The sequence below is a fragment of the Stenella coeruleoalba genome (assembly GCF_951394435.1).
Source record: "Stenella coeruleoalba genome assembly, chromosome: X".
Lineage (NCBI taxonomy): Eukaryota > Metazoa > Chordata > Mammalia > Artiodactyla > Delphinidae > Stenella > Stenella coeruleoalba.
The window spans coordinates 25,667,006-25,693,064 of NC_137152.1; the positions used below are offsets into that span (position 1 = coordinate 25,667,006).

Sequence of the window (26,059 nt, forward strand, 5' to 3'; positions counted from 1 at the left end):
AGAAGTTCCTTTAGCATTTGTTGTAGAACTGGTTTGGTGGTGCTGAATTCTCTTAGCTTTTGCTTGTCTGTAAAGCTTTTGATTACTCCATCAAAACTGAATGAGATTCCTGCCGGGTAGAGTAATCTTGGTTGTAGGTTCTTCCCTTTCATCCCTTTAAGTATATCATGCCACTCCCTTCTGGCTTGTAGAGTTTCTGCTGAGAAATCAGCTGTTAACCTTATGGGAGTTCCCTTGCATGTTATTTGTCGTTTTTCCCTTGCTGCTTTCAGTAATTTTTCTGTCTTTAATTTTTGCCAATTTGATTACTATGGGTTTTGGTGTGTTTCTCCTCGTGTTTATCCTGTATGGGACTTGCTGCGCTTCCTGGGCTTGGGTGGCTATTTCCTTTCCCATGTTAGGGAAGTTTTCGACTATAATCTCTTCAAAGATTTTCTTGGGTCCCTTCTCTCTCTCTTCTCCTTCTAGGACCCTTATAATGCAAATGTCGTTTAATGTTGTCCCAGAGGTCTCTTAGGCTGTCTTCATTTCTTTTCATTCTTTTTTCTTTAGTCTGTTCCCCAGCAGTGAATTCCACCATTCTGTCTTCCAGGTCACTTATCTGTTCTTCTGCCTCAGTTGTTCTGCTACTGATTCCTTCTAGTGTAGTTTTCATTTCAGTTATTGTATTGTTCATCTCTGTTTGTTTGTTCTTTAATTGTTTTAGGTGTTCGTTAAGCATTTCTTGCATCTTCTCGATCTTTGCCTCCTTTCTTTTTCCGAGGTCTTGGATCATCTTCACTGTCATTATTCTGAATTCTTTTCCTGGAAGGTTGCCTATCTCCACTTCATTTAGTTGTTTTTCTTGGGTTTTATCTTGTTCCTTCATCTGGTACATAGCCCTCTGCCTTTTCATCTTGTCTATCTTTCTGTGAATGTGGTTTTTGTTCCACAGGCTGCAGGATTGTAGTTCTTCTTGCATCTGCTGCCTGCCCTCTGGCAGAAGAGGCTATCCATCCTGTGTTTTAATAAGCCCCCCAGGTGTTTCTCAAGCTCGCTCAGGTTTGAGAACCACTCTGCTAGACAGAACACCAATACGTGATGAAAACTCATATTCACAGACATATGTGGATGACATAGAGAAAACAGACCTCTCTCTCCTGCCTCCCATGGACCTTCCCCTCTGGCCACATAGAGTTACTCAGCTCTGACTTGTATTCTTATCTTGAGCTTTACTCATGCTTTTCCCTCTACGTCAAATTTTATTTTCCTATGTCTCTCCTGGTCAGCTCCTACTCATCCCTCAAGACCCTACGTCATTTGTGTGATGGCATCTGCTAATCTTGGCAATAAGGCTAATTGCTCTGTGTTCTCATAGGGCTCTGTCTGCTTTAACAGTATTCTGTGGGTTGTGTGTTTGTTTAAGACTTTTTCAGGAGACTGTGGACCCCTTGAAATAAGAAACTTATATCTTATGGTTTTATGAGTGTTTTCAGGTATAGTTTAGGAGAGACCCCTGTCTTTCTGCCAGTCCACAAGAGGGAATAATCAGACAGCCAGAAAGGAGCAGGACTCTGACAGAACCAAGCAGAAGGCTTGTTCAGCAAGTCTCTTTATTTTCTACTCAAGATAACATTAATTGTTACGCATTACCCCCATTGCCTTCTCAGTCCCCTATTGGTGAGGTTGTTTTGTTTTGTTTTTCTGTTAAACTCTATACTATATCAGAAATCTGAGCAGAGATTCACTAAAACTATGCAGTTCCTCTGCCCCTTTCTGAGAAGAGTGGACGAAAAACATTTGTCCATGGTAAAGCACTATGGACATGACCTGTTTACCACTTCTGTTTCTTGGGGTAACTAGACTTCTACATTTGTAATCAAGATCAGTGACAATGATGAAATCCAAGTGAAAAGTTTCCTTTCTTGCCTCAGAGCACTCTGAGGCAGATTTCAACTGTTCTGTAACAGATATTACCATATAGCTCCCATGTGAAAATTCTTATTCTGTAAAATAAATCTGCAAAGACATCCTTTTCTCTGTTCTAGTTCTTTATGAAAACTTATATAGTTTATCTTATGGGCATAGAAAGACCTAAGCCTTCCCATACCGTACTCTTCTGGTGATAGTTTTTAATTTAATTTAATTTAGTTTTTTCTTGGTGCTATATTTTATTTTTTAATTTTTAATTGTTTTTTATTGGAGTAAACTTGCTTTACAATGTTGTTAGTTTCTGCTGTACAATTAAGTGAATCAGCTATATGTATACATATATCCCCTCCCTCTTGGACCTCCGTCCCACCCATCTAGGTTGTCACAGAGCACCGAGCTGAGCTCCCTGTGCTATACAGCAGGTTCCCACTAGCTGTCTATTTGACCCATTGTAGTGTATTTATGTCAAACCTAATCTCCCAGCTCATCCCACCCTCCCCTTCCCCACTGTGTCCACAGGTCCGTTCTCTACATCTACATCTCTATTCCTGCCCTGCAGATAGGTTCATCTGTACCATGTTTCTAGATTCCACATATATGCGTTAATATACAATATTTGTTTTTCTCTTTCTGGCTTACTTCACTCTGTATGACAAACTCTTGGTCCATCCACCTCACTACAAATAGCTCAGTTTCATTTCTTTTTACGGCTGAGTAATATTCCATTGTATATATGTGCCACATCTTCTTTATCCATTCATCTGTCGATGGACACTTAGGTTGTTTCCATGTCCTGGCTATTGTAAATAGAGCTGCAGTGAACATTTTGGTACATGACTCTTTTTGAATTACGGTTTTCTCAGGGTATATGCCCAGTAGTGGGATTGCTGGGTCGTATGGTAGTTCTATTTGTAGTTTTTTAAGGAACCTCCGTACTGTTCTCCATAGTGGCTGTATCAATTTACATTCCCACCAACAGTGCAAGAGTGTTCCCTTTTCTCCACACCCTCTCCAGCATTTATTGTTTGTAGATTTTTTGATGATGGCCATTCTGACCGGTGTGAGGTGATACCTCATTGTAGTTTTGATTTGCATTTCTCTAATAATTAATGATGTTGAACATCTTTTCATGTGCCTCTTGGCCATCTGTATGTCTTTTATGGTGAAATGATAGCTTTTTTAAATCCACATGTTCTCAGATGAAAGAAGCATCGTCTCATGGCCAAAGACTTAGAATGCCCTGGGATTGCTTCAGTAAGATGTTCAGTTCTGAACTGAATGCTTTGGGAAGGATTAGTAGGTATATAATAGAAAACTCATGAATGAGTTTCTGGGCTCAGCAGAGTAGGTTCCAGGAATGAAAAAGTATCCAAGATATTTTACCAGATACTTTTTTAAATTTAGTTTTCTCATCTGTGTCATGTTTCCTTTGGCAGATAAGCCCGTGTTACCTACCTTTATATTAATGTCCACTTACGTAACCCTTTCTTTTTCCTTTCCCTTATAGACTAAAAAAGGAGTAATTGTTCTCTCCCATCACTATCCACTCTATTCCATGAGAGAAGAAAGCTAAATAGGGTGAAGTAACTCCCTAGGCACAGAAGAACCATTACACTCTCCAGAAGAAGTAATTTGGTCTACTTGGTAGTAGATAGAAGTTAACTCACCAGAGAACACCAGGGAATCAGACCCAATTATGTCAGCAGGACTTGAGTTAACATCCTGATTCTAGAACCTTCTTTAACATTCAAACTTTATGGATACCTATAATTCATTTTAAAGGTAATATTTCTAAGCTTTAGGCTGAGTACCCATAAATGAATACAGTTGTGTCCAATGTGTGTTTGTAAATTACTTGGAAATTGTCCTCCTATTTAAAGTGAAAGAAAATATAGAAATGTCTTAGGTTTATTACATCATTAACCTTTTCTAAACAATCACCTCAGTGCAGGGTTGTTTTGTGGTTGTGGCAGGATATTATGAGGATTTTGGGGAGTGAGAGATAGAATAAAGTTGTTGTTCTGCATTTACAACATCTATAATTAAAACAAGCCAGAGGAAATTAGCTACATGGCTCTTATGATTTCTAGTGTATCATCAAAAATAATTGTGGCACTTTGCCATATGTTCTTGCCTTCTTACAGATTGCTGTTGAGATAAGATGAGACTTGACATCAACTAATTGCTTATTTCTAATACACAATCTTGAACTACAGTGTTTCTCTAGAGTAAAAAAAAGCTCTGTGACAAAGAGATTCAGGAAATAAGAGCTTTTCTAACTTTTAACTCTATACATAACACAGACAAATTGTATAAATAAATATAACCAGATGTGTTGGTTCATGGGAAGATAGTTGCCTATTTTAAGAATAAGAATGTATTCTGTTTGTTTAGAGCCCTTCAAAATGATGAAAGGTATTAGTTCTGAGTTGACTGAGGAGGAATGAATAAGTTAATACCTAGCTGGAGAATAATTCCATTGCCTAGCTATTCTACTCAGAGCATTGCAATATGTTTCTCAATCCAAAGAGCTCACATATGCCTTAATGAGTTAATTATTGTATTGCATTACCTGTAGCCCAAGTCCGAATTCACTTGCTTTCTATCTGAAAGGTAGGGGAGGAATGGGGGGCAGTAAAAAAAAAAGAACATAAATTCAGACAGTTCTGTACTGTAATCCTGCTTCTGCCACATGAGAGCTGTGGGATTTGGACAAGTTACTTCATCTCTCCAAATTATAGTTTCCTCAGTTGGGGGCTGAGAAAGCCTACTTTGTAGAGTTGATGTAAAGGATTTATAAGAGGTGTTAAGTATTAGTTTCCTGCCCCATTTCATCCCTCTACTCCACCCTCACCCCCCACACACACCATCGTGGCTCTGCAATAATAAATGTTGCAGTGTCGAAAAGGCCCATCTGGTCTTTCTCAGATAAGGATAGTTATCTTCAAACAGGCTGATTCCTGCACATAATACATAATACAAAATGGAAAGTACCCTCAACATTTCGTAGGTGGTTGTCTCTATGAATTAAACGTGCAATCTAGAATTTACGTATGAAGACATTTCAAGATGACCATTGGCAATGATCTCCTGAAAGACGTCTCATGTAGGAAATGCTCACCCGATTATGAGCAATGAAGCAGTATCACAATATCTGAAAAAGTATTGCAACACAGTATGAGTCTTTTAAATGTGTTTTAGATATATTAGTAAAAAAGAAAACTCAGCCTGTCTAAGGACTGATTTTATTTTCTGCCACCAGCATTATGAAGTCTTGCCATTCTTTTTTGTAACTCAAATACTCAGCCAGATGAGTACAGACATTAGTTCCCCGCTGGGTCCATGGCATCTTAACTTTAAAAACATCCAATGCAGTATTATTCTACCTACCCCTTTTCAGTATTTTGTGTCCTTTGAAACTCACTCCTGCGTATTTTGGGAATGCCTAATAGGGTATGTTTTAGGTAGGAGTGTCCTGATCCTATATGCAGCTTCGGTATCAGTGCCTTAGCCTTGTCATTGTACTTTACTTGGCACCAGGAGGTGAGTGTGTGCATATGTGTGTTTGAAACGCAGCATATATAATGTTTGTCTTGCTCCTTATGGAACTGAAAATAACATTTTTATCTTTAAAATGCTTTTGTGAGTAGTTATCACTTGGCTGAATTCTACCTTCCAAAGGTCGAGCAAGAGAAGGATGAAACTGAGTCACGCATGCAGCTATTTCTGTAATTTATGAGCGCTCCAGGAGCATAGCATCCCTCTTCCTTACGTCCTCTCTGTTTCTGGAGCCACTGCTCTTTTGGTTCATGAATGGCTGGGGCTGCCTGTCAGCCAGACTTCCTGTTTCCATTCTCTCCCTGCTGCCATTTACCCTGAAAACTGCCCCCTAAATAATCATTTTCAAATCGTTTTTTGACTATGTCATGCCTGCACTGGAACCTGCAGTGGGATCTTATCATTATAGGATCACATATAATCTCCAGGCTGCTTTCAAATCTCTCAATGTCCACTCTGTACCCTTTAAACCCAGTTGTTGACCCTTCACGGCACCACTACCTCTTAGATCCTGCCTACGTTTCTGGCTCTCATCCCTGTGCATTTGGTATTCATATTCCTTGAAATGGCCCCACGTCTTCTTGGCTATGAAGCTTGGAGGCGTGGAGGAAGGGGAGAGGGGTCCGGAGGGATACAGTTTTAACGAAAGCTCTCAGTAGATCAGGCATTAAGTTAGCATTTAGATGCTCTACCCACATCACTTCATCTAATCTTTGCCTAAACCTTATAAGGTAGATATTATTAGCCCTGTTTATGGTTGGAAAAACACAGGCTTTGAAGTATTTTATAATTTGTGCCAAATCACAAAACTAGCCACGGGAGGAACTTTAGAATCTTAAGGGATCTTATGACACTAAAGACTGAGCCCTTTCCACTGTGCAATACTTTGTCCCAATCTATGCTAATTACCGCCATCCACTCCAGGCTTTAAGACATACCCATGTCTTTATGTACTCTTTAGTTACGTGGACCTTTGTAACTCTTCCTCAACTGCTTCAAATCAGATTCCCCACGTAGAGTATAAACTCTAAACATAAAACAAACATTAAAAAATCATCCCCCAAACCCTCCCTTTGATCCTTCATCCCCCTTCAGGTGCTATCTTTTTTTTCATCTAAACTCGGTAAACTTTTCAATAGTTCTGTGTGTTCAGTTAACCTCCTTAAGCCTTCTTACTCTTACATCTCTTTCTTCCTCTCCTCTGAAACTGTTCATATCAAGGTGACCAGTGACCTTCCTTGTTGCCAAATCCAGTAGACAACGTTCTGTTCTAATGTAACCAGCCTCTTTTGACACTGTTGCCTGCTCCTTTCTTTTTGAAACCCTCCCTCCTGTTTTGGTTGCTATGACACCATAATTTCTTAGTTTTTCTCCTACTTCTCTGGCTCCTCCTTTACTGTCTCCTTTGCTAGGTGGTCTACCCCTACCTAATCTCTGAATGTTGGCAGTCCTCAGGACGTGGTCCAAGGGCCCTTTTTCTTCTCTCTCGCTTCTTTCTCCCTAAGTATGCTTACCCATTCCTATGGTCTTAGTATCAGTAAGCCGAATGATCCCAAATTCTTAAAGTCAGCCCAGACCCCCGCTCTGAGTTTCACATATGTACTTGAAACCTCCACTTGAATGATTCAGTCACTTTAAAGCATGACATGTGACTAGAACACAAAACTGACTTTTCCCACGGCTTTCACCATTTCAGTAAATGACACTACCATCTGTTGTTCAAGTCAAGAATTTGGAGTTACCATTGAGATATCCCTTTCCTTTATTCTCATCATCCAGTCCATTAGTATGTGTAAGAAATCCAACATCCAAATTATATCTCACATCAGTCCACTTCTCTCCTTCTGCAGTCACCTGAGTCCAGGCCACCTTGATCTCTTGCCTGGATTAGAGGCCCTGGCCTCTAACTGGTCTTTTTGTTTCCTCTCCTGCCTTCGTTAATCTCCACATAGCAATGTAGTGATTCATTTAAAGCCTAAATGATAACATGTCACTACCCAGCTTTAAAAGCTTCTATTGTTTTCCATTGCACTTGAAATAAAATTCAAACTCCTTACCACGGGACTTCTAGGCCCCACGTTATCTGAAGCCTCTCTTACCTCATCTCCAGCCACATTTCTTTCTCGGGAAGTTTTAGCCAAGATCTTTCCTATCACAGAGCTGATGCAAAGGTCTGCCCTCTTACTTGGGAGGACTTCTGTGCCCTTGGGTTTTCCTATAACTGGTGTCTTCTCATCTTTCAAGTCTCAGCTGACACTGAACCTTCTCTCATAGGTGTTCCTTGACCACCATAACCGAAGAGCACCCATCACCACCATATGTACACCGTTAACTCTTATCGTAGCCCCCCTATTTGTTACCTCCAGAGCATTTTCTTACGTTACTGAATACTTGTTTATCTGTTTACCATATTTCTCCCCTGTTCATCCTATTTCTCCTTTTATCCTTTTATGCTGTGAACATCAAAAAGGCAGAGGTTTGGGGTTTTATCACCACTGCATACCTGGGTGCTAATATATTAATTATTAGTGGGAGGGAGGAAGGAAAGAGAAGAAGGGAGGAAGGAGTGAAGGGAGGAATTAAGGCCTGGGACTACACCTTTCTCACAACGTATGTATTCCCACAGCTCCTATTGAAATCTTGGAGTTAAAATAGGTACCTAATGCATGTTTGTGTGATGAATAAGTATGCAGACTCTTTTGCACTGTGACAGAATAAAAAGAAACGAGGAGAAACAAGATGCAGAAGCGAAAAGATACGTCCCTTATCCAACCTAGTATATCTGAAATGAGCTCTTCAATTTAAAAAAAGTAATTTTCAGAATAGCGTAAACAAGAGGGTCAGACAAGAAGAGAAAGCATCACGTGTTCTGGGAGTTTGGGATTGCTTAAGGCAGTCTGACAGATGGGATTTTGCTCCGTTTCCTCTGGGGTAATCCACTCTAGGCCGGGCATTTCTAAAGATTAGATTTTGAAATAAAGCTTTGCACCTGGGAATGTACTGAGGCAGGAGAACATATCCCTTCTCTCCACTGTTGTGGTGCTTAAATGTGAGAATTTTTGAACAAGATATGAAAGCAAAGACAACAAACCCTGCAGGATAATAGTCTCTGAGAACCTTAATAACAGCCATTTTTAAAGCAAAGCCTGTGGACTCCTAAATCCATAGCTGCTCGTTTAAGATGCATTGCGATGCAGTGGACCTGAAAACACGCTCCTTATCTACCTAGAGCAACCAGGCTCCAAGCCAAACGGCAGTCCTCAAATTAACTCTTGTTTATCTCGGGATGACAACTCTCCTGCTTTTAAAAGAAATGCAATGGCCACATATAGAAGAGAAAAAAGGAGTCACACCCACTGTGAATCTGTATCCAACTGCATTTCCTGTGCGAGTTAGGAACCTCTGGTGGTTAGATTAGAATTCTTATAAAGTCAAGATTGTGGGTCCAGTTCCTTTATATGGGCGCTTCTCAAAAATCCATTAGGAAGGATAATTCTGTTTTGTTTTCCTAGTTTTAATTTCCAATCCATAACAGACTGATACTTTTGTAACATGCAATAAATTACTTTAAAAAATTACAAAAACCAGACACAAAATGCAAGCCCATGCTTTTTATTTTTAGATTGCTATAAACGTTTCTAAAGATTTACTCTCAATTTCTGTTCTCATGATGGACTGTGTGTGTGTGTGTGTGTGTGTGTGTGTACGTGTGTGTGTGTGTTACGTGTACTCCAAAACCTCAAGTATTTAGAGCCAATGTTTAACAAATCATGTTGGGTAACCAAGCTAAGGGAGTTTTACTTTTGATGTTTGTTTTTGTTTTATTTCTGTAAAGCATCAACACCGTTTCAGAATAACTACGTTGGGTAAATTCATCTAAAGAGTTTTACATACACTGCTTTCTTCTTAGAGTTCACTGACCATAAATCTACCTTTTTCTGGCTCGTTCAGGATCATTAACATTACTTATTTTGCTTTGCTTTAAAGTTAGGTGATGCCTTCAAGGGCTAATAATATATGTAGGGCTATTAGTTTTCACACTTGTGTGACCCTGGTCAACTCTGAGTGCCTGCAGCTCCTTTTACACCTTTCTGGTTCTCTGTCAGGTGTCACTTCTTGCTGCTCTCAGTTTAGCCCTTAAGGATTACTTCTCTCCATTTTGGATCTTCTGTTTCTGACCTTTTAAGTTCTTAGAAATCAGAACATCACTTTTCTTTTTTTTTCCTATTAAGCTTATTTGAATTAGGCAAAAATTACCAGTAAAGAGGAACTAATGACCTTATCATTATTCACATACTAATTGCTTTCAGAAAAGATTAGAGATGGTGTGTCCGTAATGATTAATTTTGTGGGGAGGTTTGGTCACTTTTTCTTCCTGCGTCTTTTTGTTTGTTTTATTGCTTACTCCTCAGTTATATTCAAGATAAGGAGGTTATCTTTTTAAATTTTTATTATTTTATTTTATTTTTTTGTGGTACGCGGGCCTCTCACTGTTGTGGCCTCTCCCGTTGCGGAGCACAGGCTCCGGACGCGCAGGCTCAGTGGCCATGGCTCACGGGCCCAGCCGCTCCGTGGCATGTGGGATCTTCCCGGACCGGGGCACGAACCCGTGTCCCCTGCATCGGCAGGCGGACTCCCAACCACTGCGCCACCAGGGAAGCCCCGAGGTTATCATTTGATGAGTTCTTTTTTAGAGACAAATAATTCCATATACATAGGAAAGAGAATATGTGGAATCTATTATCCCTGATGTTTTGGAATAGTATCATAACCATTTGGAGAATAAAAAGAGGTGTGTAGTAGTAAGTAATTCTTGGCATCTTCCTTCTTTATTTTTCGTCTTATAAAAGTAAGACTTTCATAACTTTTCATATTCCTCCCTGGTTGTCTTACTACTTTCGATCACCATGGACCATTCTACTTGTCAAATGAGATGGTACAAATTTAATCAATAATCTCACCTTTGTCCTTTACTTTTCTTTATAAACTTCTGTTCTCAGTAGCTTCCTGAAAGAAGGTCTTTATCCTACTTAGTTTAAGGACATCGACCATATTCTGCCTGTTTCTTCTCAACAGTCATTGTCTATTCCGATCAGGCCGTGCAGTTCATTGTACCTGCTCGTAATCCAAACTCCTTGCCACGTTTTTGCCATTTCCAGGCTTTTCTCACTTGGAATACCCTCTTCCTCTTCCCTTCACCTTTCTCAATCCTATCCATCCTTCAAGGCTCAAACGAAGTTCCATGACTTTGTTAAGTCTATTTCTATCACTTTTTTCCCACACTGATTCTCTTATAATAGAAATCCTTACATTAGCTATTACTTATTAAAGGCTTATTGTGTTCTAGATGATGTTCAAAGTATTTTACAAAGATTATGCCATGTAATATTCAAAATAACCCAGCAGATAGGTATTATTATTTAATATTTAGTGAAGCCAAGGAGATTAAAGAGTCTAAACTTATGCAGCTAATAAGGGAAAGAGAAGGAAGAGACCAGAATTATGTCTGTTTAACTGCACGTTCCCATTAGTTTTCCCTGGAGGCTGAGAAAGGGGACTTATGACAGAAGTAGGCTAGATGCTCAGAAAAGAAGGAATGGTGAGATCTGAAAATGCTCTCCAGGAAACACAATACTCCCTACTCCTAAAACTGCCTTGTAAGCATATAAGCATACTGCTTGCCTCCCATCTGAGCTTTCTTGATAGTCACAGTTGAAATTTGCTCCATAATTGTACATAACTCTAGGCTATATGTCTCTTTCTGAGGGGAGGGGCTGCATATTATTTTGCCATTGGCACCCATTTTCTCAATTATGTTATGCTCTCTCTCTTGTATAGGATATATCTGTCCACTACTTTAGATATGTTTAACAGTCTCCATATTAATAAGACGGTAAAGTTACTCTTTGAGTACTGGAAACAATGTTAGTCTGCCTTGTGCTAGATTTACTGAAGTTTAAGCAGGACTGTTATTAATAGGAAACATTTTTTAATTAATAGGAAAAAACTCAGAGGTCATACAGCCTAGTGGGTAAGAGCCCAGTCCCTGGAGTCTGACCGCCTGGGTTTGAAATTTCGCTGTATGGTTTATTAGCTGTGTGACCTTGTGCGTTTTTTTACTGAACCTCTCTGTAATTTCATTCTCTTATGTGTGAAGAGAAGATATTAATAATGCCTGCCCTGGAGAGTTACTGAGAGGATTAAATGAGCTCATGTATATACAGTGCTTTAGAGAAGCGTCTGTTGTGAAGGAAGTCTTATATATGTTGTTGCTGCTGCTGCTGCTTCTGTTGTTATGTAACAAATCCTTTTTCCCTATTCATTAGGTATTGTTCTTCCTAAAGAATACAATCACAAAAAGAAGAGAAAACTTACATTGATCGTAGCAACTAAGGCTTGAGTGATCTTTTCTCGTTAGGTCAGAAGTGAAATAAAACTACTAAAAAATATCTGTGAAAATTACTTTCTGTCCAGATTGGGTCTCCTCTGAGAACTCGATTCTCCATTCTAACCTCCTGCTTTTCTGGGGCCCCTGAGTCTAAGGTTAATCTTAGGATAAATGCCGTCATGGTAATTTATGCAAATATGAGTGTGCTCCTTCCTAAGTGCCCTGTCAATGTCTCCCTCCCCACCTAGGACTCATGCTGCCTACTTGTACTAAAAAATCTCCACTACAGCAGGCCAGCTTCCTAAAGAAAGCCTTATGGTCCTCACCGATACTCACCTCCCTTTTAGAGCAACCTACCTGAGTCCTGTATCTTGACGGAATCCCTGCCAGCCCGCCAGCCCAAAGGAGCATGGCCAAACTACGTTTATGCTGATATGTCAGGTCATGGCCTCCTGTAATGTTCACATGACTCTTCTAGACAGAGGAGTGAATTACTGCCAGGAGAATTTCTGTTCTGGCAGCGGGGATATTTTGTAGCAGACTTTTTCCAGTGCAAATAAGTGTTTCTCACAGGTGGTCCCACATGTCCAATTGCAAAATGAAAAGTGAAAAGGGTAGTCAGGACTCCATTTTTCATTTTGAACAAATCAATCCACGTGGGTAAAGTTTAATCAAAATCGGTAATGCCGTCTTTCCGTGTGCTTTAACCTCGGTAGCTGTTTCCCCTTGTTAGCAGTAGCCTTGTTCAGCTTCGGTAACTACTGTCTGTTATAGCCAGTGCTTACAGCAGCAAATGGTGTGTGGAGACAGCCTAAGATCTTCTAGAGTCAAAAGAACTGGATCCATTGCCCACATTTAACACTTTTGGCAAGTCAGTTAAACATCTCTGAGCCTCGGTGCTCTCATCTGTAAAACAGAGAAAATATTATGTACTTCACTGGGTAAGGAGTAGGAATAAGTAAAACGATACACGTGTAAGTGCTTTGTAAACTGTAAAGCCCTTTACTATGCATGTGTCCTTTGTTGCTCTACACTACCATCATAAACTAGAGAAGTAATACTGAGTTAAGAGCTACCTTCCTGCCAATGCTAAGACTTCACTTCAGCTACTTCTGAATTTCCAAGGGGAGAAATTTTAATCCGAGGACATATGAGGTTTGGCAGGAAATTGTCAACGTGTACTTGTTAATATGAATGACTTCAACAAAAAGTGCATACTAGATTTTAGAAAAAGTAAAGGCATAACTGTCTCTTGCCTTCCTCTTAGTTTTCCCACAGTGCTAAGGCTAGACAAATAACCAGTCCTCAGCAAGCACTGGTTTATCAATTTTATATTCATTTTTTTTTCTCGATGATACAACAAAGATGTTTAAATTCAGGGCCATGTAAGTGGCAAAGATGAAAATGAGCAAATTTCATGAATCAACATCCTATTTATGCTTGGGAAGACCTCTCATTTATTCAGCGAAGTATTGATGACTTCACGATACACATAATCTTAAGGAACTATTGATTGAACCTGGGTCTCTGCTATAAATGCAGGACATAAAAATTCAAATGTACTATAATTTATATGCATGCTAATGTAGAAAGCTGATTGTATTAGTCAAAAGATCTTAATTTGTTGACAACAAAAGGTTTGGTCTTAATTCCTTAAGTGTGTACCCTGAGGTCAAGATTTAGGTAGCAAACCACATACAACAAGAAGAAAAGTAAAGTAAAAGAGAGCAGTGGGGGCATTATCTTGATAACTTGGATCTGTTTGGTTTTTATTCCTGAATTATTTAGATCTATTAACCTCAATTTTCTCTTTCACTGAAGAAGTAGCGAATTCAGCAGGGTATGTTTTTCCATGTAGGTACACAAAGATAAATTGGATATATATTTGATGAAGCGCCATTCAGCAAGGAGCCCAATACTGGTTTTCTATCACATCAGCTAGTTTCAGAATCAGGCTATTTCCTTCCAAAACAAGCCTGTTTTTGATGGGATAAAGATAGATGCTCCTCGATATGTTTTAGTATTTCTATTCTTTCAACTCCAGATGGGGTTTATCCATATTCCCCTCCTGTCTTCCAGTCGAAGGCAATGAGACAGAATTCTCTTTAGAGTCCATCGGTGATACTTTGGCTGCCAGAAATAGTGACAGGAGACATTCATCGTCCATCTCCCTGCATCTAAGAGGCTGCAACTGAAAACACAGGCCACTTCTTCAGACTTCGTAACATGTTATTGCTGCCACTTTTCCTTCCTTACTTTAGAAGAGTAATTTAATTCAATTTTAGAAAGGGGGCGAATTTTCTAGTTTCACAGATCAATCCAGTTGTTCGGAGCTTCAGAATGAATTTTTAAACTTGTTAAACAGAAGCATACAAATCTCTAAAAGCAAGTCAGATAATGTACAAAGCCTCCATTCATTGTGTAGGCAGAAAGGAATGCTGGTACCCGGCAGCTCTCTAAGGAATGTTCCTTTGGCTTTGACCGTTCTGCTGGGAACAAGGAGGGAAACACATATAGAAAATGAATTTATAATGTCTCTGGCTTATAATGGAAAAATGATAAGAAAAGTTGGCTGTTTAATATAAACTATCAGTTGCATATTCCAGGCCTCCTCTCTTTGAGGTCCCTCCCACATCCACAGGCCTGGCTACCGTTTAGTGAGGAGTACAAAGTGGCTGTTTATTATTATTGACTGATGAGGCCTGTGGTCTGAAATTCATTCTGTCAACGGAATGTAAGCAAAGTTGGCATTTTAAAGCAGGGCTCTTTCAGTCGCTGGGTTTTCTCGGGATTGCTATGCAACAGGATCAGTGCTGTAGTCCCCGGTTCAAGCTGAAAATGTTACACAGGAAGACATACCATGTAAAGGTCAGATTCTTCTACTGTGATAATTTTCTTGATCTGTGTGTATACAAATGAGGTTGAAATCATCACTTCTTATCAAAGTCCTATGGACTTTCCACCTGTTGAGCCTAAAAATGTGATGGTATTTTAAATGGGAAGTCTTGCTAATAAATGTATGGTGCTGTAATAATTGTGTGATGCCGTTTTACCAAGGTGAACTTAATGTGTATTGTCAAGAAGATTCTCTCCTATGATCAAATACCATTAATGTGCTGGTGCTATGGGCCAAGTACAGCCTTGTTTATTAGTCTCTCCATGCTTTTGTGGTCCGAGTCAATTCTACAGATTACTATGTGCTTGGAAAATATGACTTGACCCATAGTGTAATACAGTGATTGGCACTGTGGTGCACTTTATCACGGAGTTTTATTTCCTATCACTTCCATGAAATAATGTCTTTTTTCCATGGACTAGAAGACATAAGTTATGAAATTTATAAAGTTACAAATGTATTGTGTTCCGGTTCATAATCTCAAGGAATAAATCTATTATTCCTAACTAGATGCCCACTTTCAATCTACATAACGACATAAAGAGATGATACACCAAGAAAAGTGAGTTGGAGGTGTATCTTCTCGTTAGTTGAGCCAATTGAAATCCCTTTTGAGCTAATAGTCTATTTTTTGCAGTTCTCCAAATTCACAGTCACAGCCGGTCTCTTTTGTTCGGTAATTCTGCGTGTGTTCTTCCTCCTGATGCCCTGTAGGACCTCCAAGGAGAAATCGAAGCTCACACAGATATCTATCACAACCTGGATGAAAATGGCCAAAAAATCCTGAGATCCCTGGAAGGTTCTGATGATGCGGTTCTGTTACAAAGACGTTTGGATAACATGAACTTCAAGTGGAGCGAGCTGAGGAAAAAGTCTCTCAACATTAGGTAAGAAAAGATCCGGAACAACAAAGAAAGGCCAGAAATGAATTAAAATGTCAACATGCCCCTCACTTGCCGAGCACAAGGAGCTAATATCTCATATGTTTATGTAAATCCCCCAATTTCAGAATGATGTATTTTATTTTGAATAAATGAATCATTTATTTGCTCAGCATGGAGATGATACTTGAGGGTTCAGATGAGATTAGAATGGTGCTATGTTATAACCACGGGAGACATACTTATTAAGACATTAGAGTGAATTCAAATGAGGAACACAGCTATCCTGATTTCATAGTGTTCTCTCTTGGTTTATCACAGGGTTATTCAAAAAATGATAAAACTAACGTCTGTTTATTATGGAATTCTTTCTTTGGCATTATTCTAAATGCACGTGAGGACCTTCTTTAAATACCCATAATACGTTATAATTAACGTTGTAAGGGAGACCTCGCCATAGCTCCCACAGCCAAGGAGAGATTATAACAACTGCCTGCCTTTTGCTTCCTCTCAGATTGTGTTACCATATACCCTGTAAACTAAGCCTTTAGCTGTTCTGTACACACCTGTTTTGTACTTTGCCCTTTTGTGCGTGGCAACATTCTCTTGAGAAGTTAATGAAGGTGTCTCAGCATTGTTGTTAGGAGGGCAGAGTGAAGCTCTTGCTGTACCTGTTTTGCACTAGTTCAGTGGAGGGGCAGAGAGCAGAGAGAGGAAGTGAAATGCCCAGGGTCACCTAAGTGGCATGGGAGGTACAGGGAGTGGAAGTCAGGCTTCCTGCTTTCTAATCAGTTGCTTTGCCTAATTCACGTCTCTTTATAAAAAGTACCTTATGTTTTCTTCTGTGTCTAGAGGAGCAGTGGTAGTGGAGGGAGGTAGAAGAGGACTAGTGGAATGCACTCAACACTGGGAGTTGTTACTACCTCTAGGTCGTAAGATTACAGGAGGGAGATGATTTTTCTTCTTCATAGCTCTTCTAAGTTGTCCCAAATTTGCACATAGAGTATCTTTACTTCTATAAATGAGGCAAAAATATAAATGAAATTTCTTCATTTGAAAGCACTCTTGTAGAAATCTGCACGTAATATGACAGAATAATGATGATAGCAACTCACACTTACATGGTGCATCACGTACTGTGCAATGTCATGGGCACTTTCGATTTGTCCACGCATTTAATGCTCTCAGCAACTCTAAGAGTTAGATTGTATTATTATCCTCTCTTTGCATTTGAAGAAAGTAACACACGGAGTGGCTAGATAACTACCCCGAGGTCACTTAGTTAGTAAGCGGCAGATCTAAGATCTGAGCACAGGGAGTCTGGCTCCAGAGTCTGAGCTTTGAACAGTTGTATTATGCCGTAGAGTATAAAGGAAGAAGGAGAAGGTAAGACCCACCTAACTTTTACACATAAACACGTAATAAGTGAAAGGATGAAACAGAAGAGCAGATTTCTGGGAGGAGGAAAGGATTTATTTTTATTTCTGTGGTTTTCCCCCCGAATTTGCACCCTAGCTTCCGAGACACTCATTTTTATCTCCCTTTTTGATCCATGAATTTTGTATTGATGTGTGGGTGATGAGTTGTGGGCAACAACGGGCGATGGCATTTTCAAAGATAGGGAGGTTCCATTCGCGTTCTACAGCTTCACCTCTCAGAGAGGTGAGTATATGTAACGACACCGGCCACTTTCATAACATCTGTCATTACAAAGGAATGAAACTTGTGAGATGGGAAAGATATCGGTAGATAAAGGAAAGAAAAGAAAGTTATTCTTTTTCTCGGGAGGGAAAAAGAAAGGTGCTATTACTGTTCTGAACGTCATTCAGTGCCTTTTCTCTCTTTCATGTGAACTTGATGAAATAAAAGGAGGATTGAAAGCGGCAGACAGCATGTCAGCCAAAATATGGGCTCTTCATTCTCAGCAATTTCCCATAAGCCAGCTACTGCAGTTTAATTCTTGCTGTCATTAAACAAGTAGAAAGCAGTTACCTTAGCTCATCTAAGGTACTTCAAATTCTAGAATTTAAACACTCAGATCAGCGGTTTTGGCTTTTTAGTAGGCCTCTCGAATAATACAGAATGTGTTATCAACACTCACTCATAAAAAGCGAGGAAGTAATTCTTCACATCAGAGCGATTCGGTTTATTTCCTGACGCTTGGTTGAAATAAGGCCATCAGTCAATCCGTACTGAATGGCAGGGTTCAGTTGAGAGAAGCACAGTAGAGGTAGTAATTGGGGATTGTTATGAAATAGGATAGATGAACCCTGGAAGAGTTACGTACCGAACCATCAGTGACACATAAGCTTGCATTGCCTATCTAGTCAGTTCCTCTGTCGCCGTTATTTTGTAGTGAAAAGTCACCACAATTTAAAAAAAACTTCCAAAGTCACCCTGGAGAAACATCCCTGTGTTTACCTTAAACTATGACATATTATACTAAAACATGTCAGTTGTTCATTATTTCATAAGAGATTCTGAAGCCATTTTTATATTTCAAAATATAAAAACATTAGCGCTTAATTTCACAGGTATCCATTTTTTAATGAGAAAAAATTGAGTCTGAACAAAAATGATTCTGAAGTTTCCCTTTGTGTTCCATTGACTCATAAGCGGTATCGTTGTGCTTGCAGATCTAAGTCCACATTATGTCTTGTACCCTCCATTTATTTTCCTTCTGCCCTGTCTTTCACTTCTTGTGATTGTGGTTCTGATTGATTGATTGATTGATTGAAGTCTTCATCATGTCATTCCATATTGATAGATTTGGCTCTCTTTCTTTACATATTGAGACCATCCATTGCACATTTACAAAAATATTCTTCCTTGGACACTCTTTCTATCACATTATTCCTTTGGTCAAGAACTTTAGTCTTGTTGGTGCCCATATTTCACTCTTTCATTTATTTGTTCATTCAGTAACTATTTACTGAATGTTTACTGTGTACTAGGCACTCTTCCAGGCACGGAGGATACAACAGTGAACAAAACAGTCAAAAGTAAATCATTGCTCTCATGAAGCTTATATTTAGTCACTAGGATCTAGTGACCCTTCCACTCTCTACCAACTATGCCTAATAAGCCCCTGCTGACCCCTTCCCTCTCTGTCCTTCCTCTGCCTCCCACTTCATTCCTCCCCAAGCAGCAATCTAGTTACTGCTCCAAATGGATTCTCTGAGTCAAGTAAATTCTGCTTTCTAACCCCATTCCTGCTCTCCAGCAATTTTCTCACTGTCCCGTACGAGTACATCCATTTGCCGGTCCTCACACTTGGAACACCATCTCTCCTCTGAGCCTCCAAATTTTGACTCAAATTCCATAATCAAGATTTCGCTTTCTGACCGTTCCTTTACCAGGTCTTCCCTGTACTATTCTCATTTATACTTGATGGCAAGTTCCTTTAAGTATTCATGAGTTGTTTCGTAGGGCTGTGCTTGCTGCCTTCAGCTAAATTAGATACATACAAAACTCCAAGCTATGAATGAGTCAGTGAGGTGGAGTAGAAAGGGTCTTGGACCAACAGTTGAGTGACCTAGCTTCTCCTCTGGCTCTGTTACTACCTAGCATCTGATCTTTAGCCAGTCACTTAACTGCTTCAGACTTGAATTTTCTCTCTCACTGAAATGAGGACGTTTGACCAGACACATGGGTGGTCTCTTCAAGTTCCCTGGCAATTCTACAATTCTGTTATTTTTTATTCTACAATCACTCTTTATAAACCTAGGCAAATTATCAAGATTTTCTACCTTGGTTTTCTTATATTGAAAAGAAGTGATTAAGTTCAAAGATATGGTATAAGAGAAAGTAAATACTGATACAATGTCTTTGAGAGAAAAGAATAGTTTGATTGAAATTGTATCTCATAATTTAGTTCAGGGAAAGTAGATGCCATCTGTTCGACATGCGTTATCACACTGCATTTTGACCAAGAGGTATAAGAAAGAGAAGTAAATACTCAGTGATAGCTGAGTGCCATCCAACAAAAGATTAACCGCTTTAAGTGGGAGAAAAATAGAGTGAAAATTTCCTACTTACGTGTATACATACAAATACACACATGTGCGCACACACACACAGAATCACTGATGACATTATGCAACATCAGGATGGTGATTAGTCATATATAAAGTGTTTCTCATTCTAGAATATTCTATATCTACAAAACTTGCATTTTTAATTTTGAAAATATGAATAATTGGAGAAGTGATCAAGTGCATAAGAAACGTGTATGAGGATTTCAGTTTAATCTGCCACCAGATTATATTTTCCAGATTATTGTATATATTATTAACTGTGAGAATCACATATGATGTCCACGTAGTTTCAGCAAAACTTACATTCTGTGAGATTGTTATACTTGGGGGAAAAACGTGTAGATGTTATATCAAGTTAATCCCTTTCATGAAATTTTGAACATTAATTTGAGACGTGAGGACATGGACATTATATAGTCCACAGCAGCAATAAATCTCTTAGAAAGTACTTGGTATTAGAAATTAGAATAATTAGAGGTCTTGCTCTAATGGAGGACAAAGAAAGAGCAAAAGAAAACAAAGTCTTTTTACCTTTGAGTGAGAGAAAAATGCTACTTGGATGTTGAGTATCTCCAACCTTCCTTTTCTTTTCTTTTTTTTTTTTTTTTCTTTTTTGCGGTACGCGGGCCTCTCCCGTTGCGGAGCACAGGCTCCGGACGTGCAGGCTCAGCGGCCATGGCTCACAGGCCCAGCCGCTCCGCGGCATGTGGGATCCTCCCGGACCGGGGCATGAACCTGTGTCCCCCGCATCGGCAGGCGGCCTCCCAACCACTGTGCCACCAGGAAAGCCCACAACCTTCCTTTTCTTAACTCTTGGGATGTTAATTATGTTTGAAAGTTGGAGTTCATGGCCCATCTGGAAAAAAAGTGTTTACTTCTCTTTGGGCTTAATTCTCTTTATTTAAAGCCCCATAGCTCCCATTTTATTTCTGTGGTTCCTTATTATTTCTGCTTTCTTAACCTTTTCTTTCTGTATGCTTACATGCTATCTTTTTACACAAGGGTACCAAAGATATAGAGGGATATATTGTTAGTTTTATAAAGGAAGTCAAAGTGAAAAATGACTTCAATATAAAACATTTTGCTTTAAGAAAAGATGCCTTTCAGAGTAAAGTTTTATTAAGGATTTCAAACTAGGCATCGACTGAATCATACTTGAGGTATCCGTGTCTGGAGAAATAACATTCACTTTAGCAGCCCTATAATTCTTAGAGTCCTGACAGTGAAGAGTTTCTTAAAGCCCAAACTGTATATCCCAACACACCTAAAGGTTCTGCATTTTACCTAAACCTTACCAATTATAGAAATTATCTGCTTATTAAAGATCGCTACTTCCGTTGTTAAAAGCTAGTAACCCCTAAGCTCTTGTCTTCACTAATAAAGATTAATAGAAAATGGATAGAGGCTAAGTGTGTAGCTTCAAACCTCCTCTTTTATTCTCTGTTGAGTAGGTAGTGGTAAGTAGAGTATATTTGCCAATTAGCAGGAAGCCTTTTTGGTTAGGGATCCGAAACATTTGGTGAAAACCGTGAAGGTTAAGGATTTCCTCCTATAAGGGAGGTTTGTAGTTTCCATTTCCCATATCTAAATATGACAGCTCAAGTTATGTGCCTCAGCAGGTGTCTTTATACCTTTGTATCTCAGTTCCCACATTTGCAAAAAAGGGAGTTGAGTAATCTCTAAAGTTCCTTAAAACCAGGGGGAAAAAGTCATTACAAATACAAAGAAACATTTTCAGGAAAAATCCCAAATACAAACATAGGTTAATCATTTAGAAATATTTGGTATACAATCTTGAAAATAAAAATAGAGCAGTTGCTTCCAACAAATGCACTAGAAACGTGTCTCGAATACACTTCCCAAGCTTAGCATGGCCAGAGAAAATGTTCTCTGAGCTCAGAGCATTTCATTACATCTAGATCTCCTGCAAAATCATGTCACTGACAAATAGCACCTTTGCCCTGTGGAGACTGACAAGTAATGTTTGGGGCACATAGGGAACACTTCAAGAAATTCTTCCTCAGAGAATGGTCCTGGAGCTCACCTGCTGAGTTGTAAAGATTCTTGTTCAAATTACAGGAATTCTGTATCTGTGAATCTGTTTCTGTTTCGCATGTCCTTTTTTTTTTTTTTTTTTTTGCGGTACGCGGGACTCTCACCGCTGTGGCCTCTCCCGTTGCGGAGCACAGGCTCCGGACGCGCAGGCTCAGCGGCCATGGCTCACGGGCCCAGCCGCTCCGCGGCATGTGGGATCTTCCCGGACCGGGGCACGAACCCGTGTCCCCTGCATCGGCAGGCGGACTCTCAACCACTGCGCCACCAGGGAAGCCCTGCATATACTTTCATTTGTATTATTTTTTAGATTCTAAACTTGTGGTTACCAAAGGGGAGAGGGAAGAGAGGAGGGACAAATTAAGGGTATGGGATTAACAGATACAAACTATTATGTATAAAATAGACAATCAGCACAGATATATTGTATAGCATGGGAAATTATAACCATTATCTTGTAATAACTTATAATGGAGTATAATCTGCAAAAATACCAACAAAAATACCAAATCACTATGCTGTACACATGAAACTAATATAATATTGTAAATCAACTATACTTCAATAAAAAAATTTTTTTTAAGTACTGAAACTCTGGGCATGGAACCTAGGAGTCTGTACTTTAAGCAGGCTGCTCAGATGTTTCTTATGCACTAAAGTTTGAGAGCCATGGCTTTAGATTAGATATCTTTGTGTTGTTTTAAATCAGGAGCCGTTATCTGAGTTTCTCCTCTCCAACCCCTACCCAGTGTCCTCTGTCTCTTATAAGCTTTTTGTATAAGTTTTTGTCCTCGTATCACATCTTTGCTTTCACTCTCAGGCTTTAGCAAGGAAAAGAAAGTCATTTGATATGTACTTAAGGTGATCAAACATTCAGAAAAGTGACTTAACTCCATGCCTTAGGGATGAATAAGGAAGGCCCCCTCATCCCGGTATTTGAGAGCTTTTTGTCACTCGTGATCCCAGGTCCTTCTTCTGTTCCTCTGTTAACTCTCTTGACTGTCCTGTGTCCCTAGCTCTTCACAGCTTCCCTATCTCACGCTATGGAGTTTCTCTTAGATCCTTTAGAACTGAATTCCCTGGGTCTCAGCGCTCTTTTTTTTTTTTTTTTTTTTTCCTCGGGGACACAAAGGGTTTCATCGCTCGCTAATAATTTAGTCAGGGCCATTTAACTGGACAGGGTGGGGGTGGGGCGGGGGTGGGGGGGGTTGTAGCACCGCCTTATGTGAATGAAGCAGCAGCTGGAGGCCTCACCTTAGGCCGCCTGCCCTTTGGCATATCAATCCTGTAGACCTGTCCACCACAGGGATGCGTTATTTCCCTTACCGGACAGATGGAGGCCAGGCATTAGACATCTTTATATCCTCCTTTACCTTCCCCGCTCCCTACCCCCATGCCTGATTGGGACTGAGAGGGACTCAATAAATATTTATTTAATCAGTGGCTCATCTACAACGTGCTGCCTTTCCATGGCTGTACTGTGCCTCTCTCTACCTTTCAAAATGTCCTGTTTGACAGCCCCTTTCACCCTCAAGGGGACCAAGCTGCAAATTCCAGATACCCAAGGGAATCCCCGTAACCAGTAGTCATTACATGTCATTAAACAGCTAAAATCTTGCATAGGGAGTTCTCGCTTAGGCTTTTCCTGGAAAAGTGAAATAGGAGGAGAGAACAGAAACATAAAAGAACTGACCTCTACACCATGTGCAGTCTGCACTATTATATTTAATTCATGATATTTATGATGCTTCATGATTCATTTCTTAGATTAAAATGTCCTTAGAGTCTTGAACAATTTAATTTCCCTGATGGAAATACCTTCAGTTTTTCTGAATGTAATGTTTATATGGCTCACAATAGAGAATTCTGACAATTTGGAAAAGTATAAAGACGAAGGAATAAATCACCTGTAAATCCACCTTTGAGGGATAAACTGGTTGTCATTTCAGACTGTTTTCGTGCATAGTCCAGCATGTGCACACACACGAACATTTTGGAAAAATAGATTATGTACGTTTTTGTAACCTACTTTGTCCCTCAGTGACTGACAGGATGATCTTGTCCATGTCCGTGAACATTTGCCTGTGTCATCACATTGAACATTGTGTAGGATTCACAGGATTTGAACAATGCATTGTATGAGTTCACCACTGTGTATGTAACCAGTTTCCTAGTACTGAATGTTTAAGTTGTTTCAACTTTGTGTCAATCATAAGTACGCTGTAAGTAGCAGTTTTCTACCTGTATCTTTGCATGCTTTCCCAGTTACTTTCTTAGTATAAGTTCCTTGAATTTAAGCTTGTGGGTCATTATATTTGCACATTTTAAAGACATTTATGTATCATCAAATTATCCTTCAGAAAGTTTAAAATAGTTTAATTTCAGCACCCAGGTACTATTTGGTGATTCTATTTGAGTAAGGCCAGCAGGAGAGTTGTATTTGAAATGTCAGGCTGAGGTATCAAATGGCAAAGGGAAATGTTGTTCTACCTGGTTGCTTTACATTTCAATCTCTGCAGCGTTAGAGTTTATATTATACTTATAGGCAGCATTAATTTTTATGAATTAATTAATAATTGCTGATAAGATGTAAGTAATGCAGCATAATTCTTGATTTACCTGAGGATAGAGCTTTGCTAACGTTCCGCGTTTCTTTGTTTTCTGGGTGATGGTTTATTTTCTTCATTTAGCTTCTCATCCTCAAGTGAAATGTGGATTTTATAACACAGATCATTCATTTGTATATTCTTAAATGCCTTCTATGGATTAACGTGTTCTAAATGCAGTTGATGGTAAAGCACTCAGCCTCTTGCCTAAATTATTCACGTTTGGGGGGAGGCTTTCAGGCAAATGTCTGATTTTACTTTTCCACGTGAGTTGTTGTCTCAGTACCTTTTACACAAAGGAAACAAAGCGGAAAATGTTGGAACTTGGTGAAAACAAATCCCAGGTGCACACGAATAAAGAAGGGTAGAGAAGGAGGAGAAGCATATGGGAAGAGGAGCAGAAAGGAACAGATGCCAGATGGAAGGAGTCAATGGAAGAGGCTGCCTAGGGTGTAGAAATGGAAAAGTCAAAATGTGGGGAGAGACCTTTCCATTTCTCAAAGCAGAAAGAATTCCGGTACTAGCATGAGTCACACGAAAACTGAGCGGTTTATTTTAGTCACTGGGTCCAGGTTCTTCTACCAGAAACATTAAGAATCATTGATTGCAACACTACAGGAAAGCAGTCCATTCCAGTGTATATTTCATGCCAAAAGTCTCAGAATTCTGCATGTGGAAATAAACATATAACTAAACAACACTGTCTTCCCTCCATGTTGCCATCAAAATACCCACATTTTGTTGCTCTCAAAGGCAGGTAGCTGGATTTTTATTGAGGACTGCTATGTAGCCCACAGTACGTTTGCACACTGTGGAAGTAACCAACCAATGTACCTTTAGTGGGATTGTTAGAACCGTCAGTTATCTTTCTAGATATTCTGACAGTTTGCTCCTGTTATTTTTCAGGTCCCATTTGGAAGCCAGTTCTGACCAGTGGAAGCGTCTGCACCTTTCTCTTCAGGAACTTCTGGTGTGGCTACAGCTGAAAGATGATGAGTTAAGCCGGCAGGCACCTATTGGAGGCGATGTCCCAGCAGTTCAGAAGCAGAATGATGTACACAGGGTAGGATATTTTTAAGCATAGTGATTTGCACATAGTAAGCATTCAATGACTGTTTTAAAATTAGTTTTGATTGAAACTAGGTTGAAAAAGGAAAAGAAATCGAGTGGAAGAGAAATCTTTTTTTACTCCTCTAGTCCAAGGGTCAATTAGAGATAATCCAAGCCATTACATTTTAAATGTCAAAAGCATCTGCATTAATATCATTTAAGATTTCTCCATGTCTTTTGGCGATATTTAAAAATGTCATTTTGGAAAATATTAAACGTATGCTAAAGTGACATAATTCTATAATAAACACCTGGGTACCCATCAAGACCAAGTTATCAATTCATGGCCAGTCTTACTTCTTCTATACCTCTACTTTGTCCTCCATTATCTAAAAGCAAATCTCAGGCACGGATCATTTAATTCATGAATATTTGATAAAGTGTCTCTAAAAGATAAGAATTTGCTCTTTAAAGGTAAACACGTTGTTACTATAATACATTTTAAAAAATTTATTTATTTTATCTTTGGCTGCGTTGGGTCTTCGTTGCTGTGCGCGGGCTTTCTCTAGTTGCGGCAAGTGGGAACTACTGTACTCTTCGTTACGGTGCGCGGGCTTCTCATTGCGGTGGCTTCTCTTGTTGTGGAGCATGGGCTCTAGGCGTTCAGGTTTCAGTAGTTG

The 26,059-nt window shown here is 39.5% G+C and overlaps 1 protein-coding gene across 20 annotated transcripts in view; it reads left to right on the forward strand.

The window, feature by feature from the left end:
- Positions 1 to 26,059, forward strand: part of DMD (dystrophin) — a 2,843,071-nt gene that overhangs the window by 2,442,668 nt on the left and 374,344 nt on the right. For 19 of the 20 annotated variants that reach the window (XM_079909736.1, XM_079909735.1, XM_079909718.1 and 16 more), the window contains 2 exons: positions 15,468 to 15,640; positions 25,236 to 25,392. In XM_079909736.1, coding sequence (XP_079765862.1) covers positions 15,468 to 15,640; positions 25,236 to 25,392 — 330 coding nt within the window. Of the gene's footprint in view, positions 1 to 14,349; positions 14,726 to 15,467; positions 15,641 to 25,235; positions 25,393 to 26,059 lie in introns of those variants that run through there. The other variant, XM_079909729.1, reaches the window with a different exon arrangement.